This window comes from Brachycentrus maculatus, unplaced genomic scaffold (genome assembly GCF_059751285.1).
Source record: "Brachycentrus maculatus isolate JH-2025_06_01 unplaced genomic scaffold, ASM5975128v1 h1tg000349l, whole genome shotgun sequence".
Classification (NCBI taxonomy): domain Eukaryota; kingdom Metazoa; phylum Arthropoda; class Insecta; order Trichoptera; family Brachycentridae; genus Brachycentrus; species Brachycentrus maculatus.
This window is the reverse complement of record NW_028281098.1, coordinates 757,865-768,401: the sequence shown is the minus strand read 5'-3', so window position 1 is coordinate 768,401 and position 10,537 is coordinate 757,865. Positions and strand designations below refer to the sequence as shown.

The 10,537-nt window shown below is 35.7% G+C and overlaps 1 protein-coding gene across 1 annotated transcript; it reads left to right on the top strand.

Annotated features, from left to right (window-relative positions):
- The first annotated feature begins 998 nt into the window (after positions 1 to 998).
- Gclm (Glutamate-cysteine ligase modifier subunit) lies at positions 999 to 10,094 on the top strand. Its single transcript, XM_088269424.1, has 6 exons — positions 999 to 1,234; positions 2,453 to 2,690; positions 5,510 to 5,602; positions 6,102 to 6,209; positions 7,683 to 7,868; positions 9,818 to 10,094. Exons 1-6 carry the CDS (start codon positions 1,142 to 1,144, stop codon positions 9,958 to 9,960), a joined length of 861 nt encoding a protein of 286 aa, XP_088125550.1. The 5' UTR covers positions 999 to 1,141; the 3' UTR covers positions 9,961 to 10,094.
- The last annotated feature ends 443 nt before the right edge of the window (positions 10,095 to 10,537 follow it).

Here is a 10,537-nt window from a genome sequence, read left to right as displayed (position 1 = left end):
ATTTTTGTTTTTATAGTAACCAAAGAAAATGCACACATTTTTCTAAAATTCAGTCATTCTTTTAATCCAGTAATAACGAACTTTTTTTCGAATTATATGCTGATATCATGGAAAATGTTAATTTTTGTAGTAGATAATTGGTCATTTTTTCAGAATTAAAAAATGTGCTTCCCGTCAAATATTCTGCATTAAATAATTTATTGCTGCAAAGTAAATTAGTGTAACATATATAATATACATACATATATTATGTTTGAAATCAATATTGAAAATAAATTGTATCAGACATTTACCTGGTCTTATTAGATTCCGATTTTGAATATTGTCCAGAAAACGCAGACAATATCGTTTGCATTACCGTTTATTTACATTTAGAATTTTAGATAGTTCAATAATTAATTCAATATTTTTATATGTAGGTTTCTTTGACCATGAACTTAAACATTTCTTCTAGAATTTAAGCTACGATCCCAAACTCACTGTAAAATAATAAATCCCTTCTTAGCGTAATAGGGGAATGAACCAATAAAACGAAAATATGCTACGAAAATTTAGACTGTAACCTCAGTTTCATAATTAAACGATTTTTTTCGAAAGAAAAATAACGCTAAAATTATCGATATCTCTATAATAATAATAATAATTCTCCTGAAACTGACTGCGACTTCTAAAAAAATGAATAAAACTGGAAAATCTCCCTAAATAAAGGTTTAATCCTCACAAATTTAAATGTAAACTCACCCATGTATAAAATTATGTTGATTTTTTATATGGGATTTATGAACACAATTAAGTAGGTACTAGATTTCCAAATAAATTAGGTCAATTTTGACAAATTTTTAAGACTAGCAACACTCGATGAACAAGTCGTCTTATGTCAAGAATTTAGCCTTGTAGAAAAATATAAAAAGGAACCATCGGTTGCGCGAATGCAAATATCGTCCGGAGTAAACAGCAATAAGTGGTTATTCACATAATAACAAATTACTCACTGTAGAAGCGTCTAGTTCGCCTTATCAAATAAATTGTGTAATAACTTTACTATCAGTGAAAATCATTTCGGCAACTTCGTATTTGCGTTAGTAAAAATCGTGTGCAAGTCGTTTTGTGTTTTCAAATTTATAAAATAAAATCAACAAGAATGTCGGCATCAAATAAGATAATAGTGAACACTGGAAATGTTTTGAATTTAATAGAAATCAAGCAGAAGGCCGGACAGAATGTGACTGATGAAGTAAGATGTGTTTTTTTGTTGATATTTTTTTTAATGATAAGCCTTGTAATATTATTTCACTTAGTTTTATAGTATATTTTTAATGATACAATCTATAGCGTAATGCTGGAATGGCAGGTAAGGCCCAATATACGATTAATTGGAACTTAATTTTCTCTAAACCTAGGTAACATTTGTCGTAACTGATTTTTTTCTTTTGTATTGAAAAAAATAATTTTTTTTCGAAATGTATATAATGGTTTTGAAAAGAAAAGACTTATTGTTAATTTATTTAAAAAAATGTCAAATTTCAATAAATTGACTGCAAACAGTCATCCAGCCCCCAGCGAGTTGTAATTTAAACGCTAAAGATCTTGGCCTTAAATAATCAAACTTCTGTAAATGTAGCGCTCGGTCAGTCAATCACAGACTTTCATTGTTAATATTTTTAACTTTGTTAGTTAGATAGTGTTTTAGTATTAATCAGTCTTGAAAATGTAGGTAGACATTATAATTAAGTTGAAATAAAATATATTATTTGGAGAAATAAAAATACTTTGTGTTCTGATCCACTCACATTTTTATTAACCAACTAGTTTCGGCAACAACCTGTTGCCCTCTTCAGGGTTTCATTTATTACTAAATATATATATAAAAAGAAACAGTGTACAAGTTGTTGGGTTTCAAAAGGGTAGGGGTGGGGGTAATGGTGTTTTAAGGAGGGGTAAGAGCAAGGAAGGGGATAACTCTGTTTAGGTTGGGTTTGATTTTATGGGAAAAATATGAAAAATGGGACTTTGATTAAAGTTTATTTGGTTGTTAATTATATTTAATTTTTGTTTAACCGCCTTTTTTTATTTCTAAACCCTCTAAATTATTAATTTGACTAGTTCCGTTATTACAATGTAAAATTTCTATCCCATCTTCAAAATTGAACGAATGATTATTAGATAAGATGTGGTCCGCGAATTCCGAAAAATTGTTATTATTAAGACATCTCATATGTTCACTAGTTGGTTAATAAAAATGTGAGTGGATCAGAACACTAAGTATTTTTATTTCTCGAAATAATATATCAATATGATCCACAAAGTTAATGCTTTCAATATTCAAAACATGAAATAAAATATTTTTAGTGATTTTAAAACAAAGTTACATTTTAATTATAAAACGAAAAATCACACATTTAGTGCTTCAAATATAAATTATATCATACCTTATGACTTTTAATTTTTCCAGCTTACGGAATGTTTGCAAATCACATTCAACGATTGGGAGAAGAACTCGAAGGGCACCCTGGAGAACGGTCTCAGCGGCAAGGGAGAGAATGGGGAGAGCAACCCGGTGCTGGTGTCGAGGCTGCACGATGATCTCCACGCCAAGATGGCCGAGGAGGACCGGAAGAATCTGAAGATTGGCATCAAAGTGTTCTTGAGAGATGACAGCATCACGGCTCTCACGGACTGCCTCGAGAATGGTTTGTGACTTGAATTGCTGAGTAATATAATCCATTGGGTAATCCAAAATAAAACACAGTTTTTTGGATTGAATTCTACATTTATTTATGTATATTTTAATACGTGACGCGTTTTGTCTTCTTAGGACATTATCAAACACAAATGTATATTTTAATATACGTGACGCGTTTCATCTTCTTAGGACATTATCATGTGTTTGATAATGTCCTGAAAAGACGAAACGCGTCACATATTAAAATATACATAAATAAATGTAGAATTCAATCCAACAAACCTTGTTTTATTTTGGATATATTACCCAACAATTCAATATGGAATTCTACCAACTGTCTGCAGTTACAATAAATAGGTTTGTGACTTATTTAAATGAAATATAGAAGCATTATACGACATTTCCACGTTGCCGATTTTGAAAAAATTCCGTTAGGCCAAGGCAATTTTTTTAGCTCTTATTCGCACCCAATGGTGGATAGGGAACTGTGTCATATAAACACAGTGTCATCTTGATCGTTAACACCTGAAGGAAAGGTGATCAGCCCTCCGCTTCAGGCACCAGTCCAGGGTACATTGAAAGCTGTCCCACCGCATTCCCAGATCTGATACAGAATCATCTGGCTTCCTGACAGACCTTCTCTTGCAAAGGATTTTTTTTTAAACTAAGTTGCAATATTTATTGAAAATGTGAAACAAAATTGTATCCCGATTTTACTGTGAATTTACATTTCAAAGCTTCAAATTTACCAATCCAGGGTAATATTGAATAAATATTTGAGTAAAAAAATCACTCGTATTTATTTGACCCCCCCTGGAAAACCCAGGACCTCCAGAACGGTAGGCGAGCGTGCTGACCATTACACTATGGAGGGGGACAAGGCAATATTGGCCTTGCAATTCTGAGACAACTGAATGAAAACAAACAATGCAAACATTACGCAATTTGCGTAATAAATTGCAGAAAACAATGACTATTTAACACATCAATAAAGTTAGTAAAGATGATGACAGATTATCATTTTTAGAAACCAATTATAGATAAATGATGTGACAATTATTCATACTAACTGAATGATTAATACCCTTTCAGATTGTCTGATAAGGAATTATTATATTTGTTATTTTTTTCCCTTTTTTATATATACGTACTTAATATGTCCATATTATCTTATCATGATTAAATATTGCAAGGTTGAAAACATACTTTTCATATTGTCAAAATAAGGAAGTACCGTAGAACGGGGCTACTTGAACTTGATGTGTTACTTGAGCCCAGTACAAAAAAAATATTTAGATCTGTATTTGGTCTACAATAATGAACGTTTCGACATGATTCATTGTTTCCCTGACAGGTGGCACTTATTGTCACGGTGCATTCATTATTGTAGACCAAATACAGATTTAAATATCTTTTTTTTACTAGGCTCAAGTAACACATCAAAGTTCAAGTAGCTCCGTTCTACGGTACTCACTGAGTTGAGTGCTCGTGTGTTGCAAGCGATAAAATTACTTTTTTCAAGGCCTTTCAGATTCTTATAGCTGTTTTCAATATTATTAGCTGTAATACGTGATTTTCCGTGCTATTAGTGTTGTATTTGCAAATGGATAAAATTTGTGGGTCATTCTTTTCGAGGATTTCTTTCAATCATTTATATTTGATGCAGCGTGTTCAAAGTCAGGGTCGGAATTATCGGCGGATGTGTATGTATGTATGTATGTTTCAATCTGAAACTACGGCAATGAATGGTCAAGTGTTATCTTTGATTAGTACTTCTATACAGAGTCGGGTCATAGACCCTCAAGATCAGCACTATGAACCAGTTAGAGGCATTCCAAATGTGGCTACGTCATAGAATGCTACGCATTCCATGGACCGATATGGTCAGCAATGCAAATGTGCTCCTCTCTCTCTGGTCTCAATCCTGTGGATTGGTCTGTAGCAACAGATGACATCTCTTTCCCCATTCTCGTCTATTTTCGAAAGTCCTCTTCAGCTCCTCATACGTCGAGCAGCCCATGTGCTCGTATAAGTCGCTTAGATATTCGCGGTGTGGGCGTCCTCTGGCGTTTATTCCCTCGATCATCCCCTCTATTATTTTATGCAGGAAACCCTCTTGTCTTAAAATGTGACCGATCCATTCGGCGCGTCTCTTGGAGATAGTCGCGAGTAGGTGCTTTCTTTCTTTGATTAATAGTAGTACCTCGTCATTGGAGATGTGGTCTCTCCAGGATATCCCGAGCATTCTTCTACAGGTCCACATCTCCAACGCATTCAGCCTATTCTTATCTCTTTCAGATAGGAACCATGTCTCGCAGCCATACAGTAACACGCTCCATACATACGTTTTGACAAGAAGTTTGCGTAGTTTCAGATCTATGTTATTTTATTGGAAAATCAAATGTGCTCCAAAGAGCAATAATAAGAATACAATTGCTAACCGATATCAAAGTCCAGAATGTGTCCTATCTGGGGCATGTGCTGAGAGGAGACAAGTACGAGCTATTGCACCTAGTGGAGGGTCCACGAGGTGTGGGCAGGAGGCAGATCTCCTGGCTTCGGAATATACGAGATTGGACGGGGATCAGGACCGTCTTGGTGGTGTTAAGAGCTGCCCAAGACAAGGAAAAGTACTCTCAAGTGATAGTCAACATCAGGGGGACCTGACATGAGACGCATAGAAGACAGAAGAAGATGTATGAGGAGATTTATGAATATAGGAATGTTTGCGAATAAAGAATGAAGTACTGTGATTATTATTTGTTTTTGTAATAAAAGACAAGAGCTGGCAGATATTTCACTGTATTTTATTTGATATGTTTACAGTTTACAAGGCTCTGGCTATTGAAGCGATTGACAATCTAGTTTTGGCATACAACCCTGCCGTTACGGAGAGCGGTGAACTAACTAATGGTGATGGTAAGAAAAAATCCTCTACCTATATATAGATATAATTGATTACTTTGTACGTAAATTTTCTCAAAGCAAAATTTTACATAGACGTTTCCTATAGTAAGGCATTCACCATTTTAATTTGTACTGTCATATAAAAGTCACGGAATAAATTTAAAAAATAGAACCACTGTTGTTAAAGTACCTACCTATTATTAAGTACTTATCTGTTGTAACGTACCTGCCTAATATAAGGTACCCAATGGAATAAATTTGAATTTTACGGAATATTTCTCTAAACACAGAAATCTTTCCAGACTGAATTACTACGCCAAGACGCCTGTCGTAATAGTAGTTTTAGTTAATATTTTGTAAAAAATCCCAGTCAGATTATAATCCAGCCTGAAAACCAAACAACGCTGGGTATTTCAGATACTCAAAGATAAAAATGGTCATTAATGCTTTCAAATTCACGAAGAATATTGTATTTACTATACATTATGGTTATTTTCATGTTTGGGTGTAGCCATCCCTGGTACGGAGTCCAACGGAGTATCGGATGCCACCAAATGTGATCGAGTGCTGCCCGGACTCAAGACTCTGTGGGGGACGTTGGAAAAATATGTACAAAATGGTGAGTTTTTAAATTGTATATTTTGTCTTATTCAATGCACTTTTATAAACATAACTTATTCAATTTCAATTTATTCAACAACAAAAAATTAATATATACATAACAAACAATATTCAAGGCGTATATATTAAAAGTAAGGAAGAAGACTTAAAGGTGTAGAAGAATCCCACTTCGGAAAACTTCTCCGGACACATGGAACAGATAAATATCCAATGTGATATTGTTCAATATAGCAGTAGCTCTTCCTACAGGCATAACCATCGGCAAGTTGGTCCTGTGTATAGGAATGTGAAGCAATCTATGCCGACGCTGTCTCAGGTAACTATCGGGAACATACAGACCAATGTTCCGGATAATTTCAGGATTATCGATCATACCGCGCAACAATCGATAAAAATGCGTACTTACTAACTATCTTACTGTCACCCCACTTCGCCGCAGAGATATACAGAGAGAATAGAATGCCACACCAATTTGTCTTTACAAGCATTCTTCGACGCTTCTACATTCATGCATATTTCACTTTCAAGTATTTAAAATACCTGATCATGACATGTTTTCTTCATTTGTTCCTTTGTTTATATTTCCAACTGCATTCGCCTTTTAAATTCGTTTCACTGATCTTCCTTGTATTCATTCATTGTATTCAGGAGAAGCCGGATTGCTGACTGTCGTCAACAGATCTTCCGTTTGAAACAGAGAGTTTGACATTTTATCTCCTAGCTTGGTTTATGGTACCAATGTCCTTCACTGTTTTTATAATATATATTTTTTATTCTATTCCATTTACATAAACGCCCGGATGGCTTTTACAAGTATAATTTTATTATAATTCAAGTATTATGCTGACACTTTTCCTAATAAAACACTTCTTGCTGTCAGAAATTTACTACGTAATGCCAGTTTATGGGAAAATAAGAAATTGGACAAATCGCTCACTCCTTTCAAGAATGTCATAAATCAAAAATCGTCAATTTTCAGTTGTGCATGTTTTCGGAATGCCCAGAAAATGTACTATATCCCAGCAAAAGAGACATATTTTTAACTTAATATTTACCCGCTACAGGACAAAAAATGTTGTTTTTGCATTTTGAAGGTATTGTTTAATTATTTTTAAAAATAAACTGAATATTTTTCAAATGGAGAAAAAACCTTCAGACTTTATCTAAAAAGATCTGTTGCACAGTAAAAAGTTCAAAAACTGGCTTGATATTTATTTTTAATATGTTGTATTATATTTTTAAACTTTAAAAACGTTTTCCTAATAAATCAAGTATTTTGATTTATGACGTTCTTGAAAGGAGTGCGCGAAATATCAGAAGTCTCACTATGAATGTTAACAAAATTATGAATTCTTAGTATAGTTGCAAATTTATGATAATTAGTGGATGTAGTAGGATCAGTACATATGTATCTAGTTACTCTTCATTTTTGTCCATGAGTAAATAGTAATACTAATAAGTTTGCATCCAGGTAGGATACTGCAGCTGGGAGTGGCGGACCTGGAGGAGACGTGCTTCAAGGCGCTGCACGCGTGGAGCAGCGTGAAGCCGAGCATCGTGCAGATCAACCTGTCCTCCTGCTGCGTGGTGCCGCCCGGCCTGCAGGCCTTCTGCAAGGAGCGCGACGTGCAGCTGCTCACCCACAGCGACCCGCAAGGTAACTCAGGCGCGCCCCCGTGCCCTTTGGTGACGCCCACACTCTGCCAGATATCGTGGATCGCGTGGCAAAACTCAAATGGCACTGGGCAGGACCCCACAAGATAGACTCCAAGAATTCTATGATATTCTATGATACTCTATGTCTTTAAAACCAATGTACACGATATCTCCAACGACAAAAAGTAGACATTTTGAACACACGCTCACTATACACTACACACCACTCACTACTCATTGCACACAACACACTACGTACTATGCACCACACTCCACACAGAACATCGCACTGCAACATTGTACAATAATAGGGTGATATTTCATGATGTATGTAATATTTAATTAAATCCTATTTTTACCTGTATTCAGAAATCACGTTAACCGGATCCACGCGGCTCGCATAACCGTTTGTGTTTTTACAAGACATGCCCCATACGCGGCTGACATAAGCGTTTGTGTTTTCACTTTGCTCCAAGTTTCCAACCTCAGTTCAACTTGGAGGGATTTTTTCATGGTGTGGAACTTTGGATAAAATAATACGTCAATCCTCGGCCTTATGACATCTGTTGAAATATCTGACTAATAATTTGTAATATCACAAGGATAAATAAAACAACAGATCCCTGATTTTTTTTGCGGTCGGTAATTAGTACGCGCCATAATCATGCCCTATATCTGTCTCACTCTCGACGCTACGCATCGCCAGTGGGTAAGAGTGACACACGATGCGTGCTTTGATTTATTTATGTTACGATCTAATTTGTTTATGTTACGATATATTTCAAGAATAATGTGACACACGTGTATTATAGAGTACCAAAAAGGCACAATGAATCCCATTGAACGTTTTTGTTTAGGAAAATAAATCGTTTCTTAACTAAATACATGATAAAAGTAATAATTTAAAAAACGGCGAAATACAGCCGCGCACGAGCGTCTTTTAGGAACAAAGTTAACGCGTTTAAAAGGTTAATATTGAACTAAGTAACAAAAACTCCATCTAGGCCGATTATAACTCCTAACTATAAGTTTCCAAGAAAATTACCACCTTTTTGTACTCTATGTCTTTAAAATCAATGTACACGAAATCACCAAAGACAAAAAGTAGAAATTTTTAAATAACTCTAAATATTTTTTTCGCTTTCTCATGCTTTTGTTCATTCAAGAAACGTCAGTTTGAGATGTTTGTGAAACGCAAAAATTCACTCAACATGTGGTATGCGCAGTTGAATACGGATAATTTATTTGTCAATTTATGGGTTGTGATTTACATATTACCAATTTATTGATTGTGAATTACATACATATGATACTTTTACCAAGTTATGGGTCGCGAATACTCTTGGGATAACAAAAGAGGTTTCGGAAGACCCCAAAAGAGATGGTCCGACGACATAGTCGCTGTGGGGGGTAGAAACTGGCTGCAAGCAGCAACCGACCGGAGGAAATGGAAAGAAGGGGAAGAGGCCGATATCCAGCAGTGGAGGACAGAGGGCTCATGAATAAGAAGAGATAAAAGCCACTCTGTCGTGCGAGCGGCGAGAGTCCCGGGTTCGATTCCCGTAGAAGCGATTTCATCTTGGCTGCACTATTGACCAAGAAGATCGAGAAGACGGCTTTGTAAGATGTCGGCTCCTCTTTACCCCCCCCCCTGACTCTGGCTGCTCGACACTCAAGAGACCTTTTTTTTATTTTTTTTATTAAAAAATATTTTTTTTATTATTATTTACACAAATATTTCAATTTCATACTATTTCTGTGAGCCTAAATCGGCTCATAATTAGAAATAGGTATCAAATTGTGGTAGAGTGGGTTCAAACTCTGACTTAAGAGTCTGCGACACTAACCACGGGACCACAACCCGACACACTTTTATTCTAGCTGTGGAATTGGGAGCTTGTGTGCTCCATTATATACCAATTTAATTAATAATACATTGTTTTTTTGCAGAAATAATATCTTGCAAGACCCTGGGCGGGATTTTGTCTGGTCGCAGCTGTGCGGTGGGTTGGTGTGTGAGGTACCAGGTTCACATACGCTGTCGCGGAGTGCTCGCCATCAAGGGATATCTGGCGAGCTCCACCGTACTATAACTTCACTGCACATAACACATCGATAGCTTTCAAATATTATAATAAATAATAATAAAACCCTTATCCGCACCCCAATGGTGCATAGGGCACTACGTCATATAAACGCAGTGTTATCTTGATCGTTTACACATGAAGGAAAGGTGATCAGCCCTCCGCTTCAGGTACCAGGCCAGGGTAATATTGAATAAATATGACAGTGAAAAAATCACTTATATTTATTTTACCCCCCTTGGGAATCGAACCCGGGACCTCCAGAACGGTAGCTGAGCGTGCTGACCATTACACTATGGAGGCGGATAATAATTCAAATATTATAGAGCTTAATAAAGAAAAGTACTTATAACTTCAAGGGAATATTAACCTTAGTCCGTGAGACCCTTGATATCAATATAAAAGTTCATTTATTATGAAACGTTAAAAATAGATTATGTGATTTTTCACTCTAATATCTCATTTTCCTCAGATGCGCGGACGTCTAGGTGGGCGAAATGTATTAAAAGGTGGGACAGGATAATGTTCCTGTGGGATGCTGGTATAATGGGACACTGTAAGGAATGGGGTATGTTGGTTACACATT

What these genes read in the sequence shown, in the direction of transcription:
- Gclm (XM_088269424.1), top strand. Translation starts at nt 1,142, where the DNA reads ATGTCGGCATCAAATAAGATAATAGTGAACACTGGAAATGTTTTGAAT. An exon ending in TGAACTAACTAATGGTGATG is followed by an intron (nt 5,603 to 6,101) that starts GTAAGAAAAAAT and finishes GTTTGGGTGTAG; the next exon opens with CCATCCCTGGTACGGAGTCC. An exon ending in GGAAAAATATGTACAAAATG is followed by an intron (nt 6,210 to 7,682) that starts GTGAGTTTTTAA and finishes GTTTGCATCCAG; the next exon opens with GTAGGATACTGCAGCTGGGA.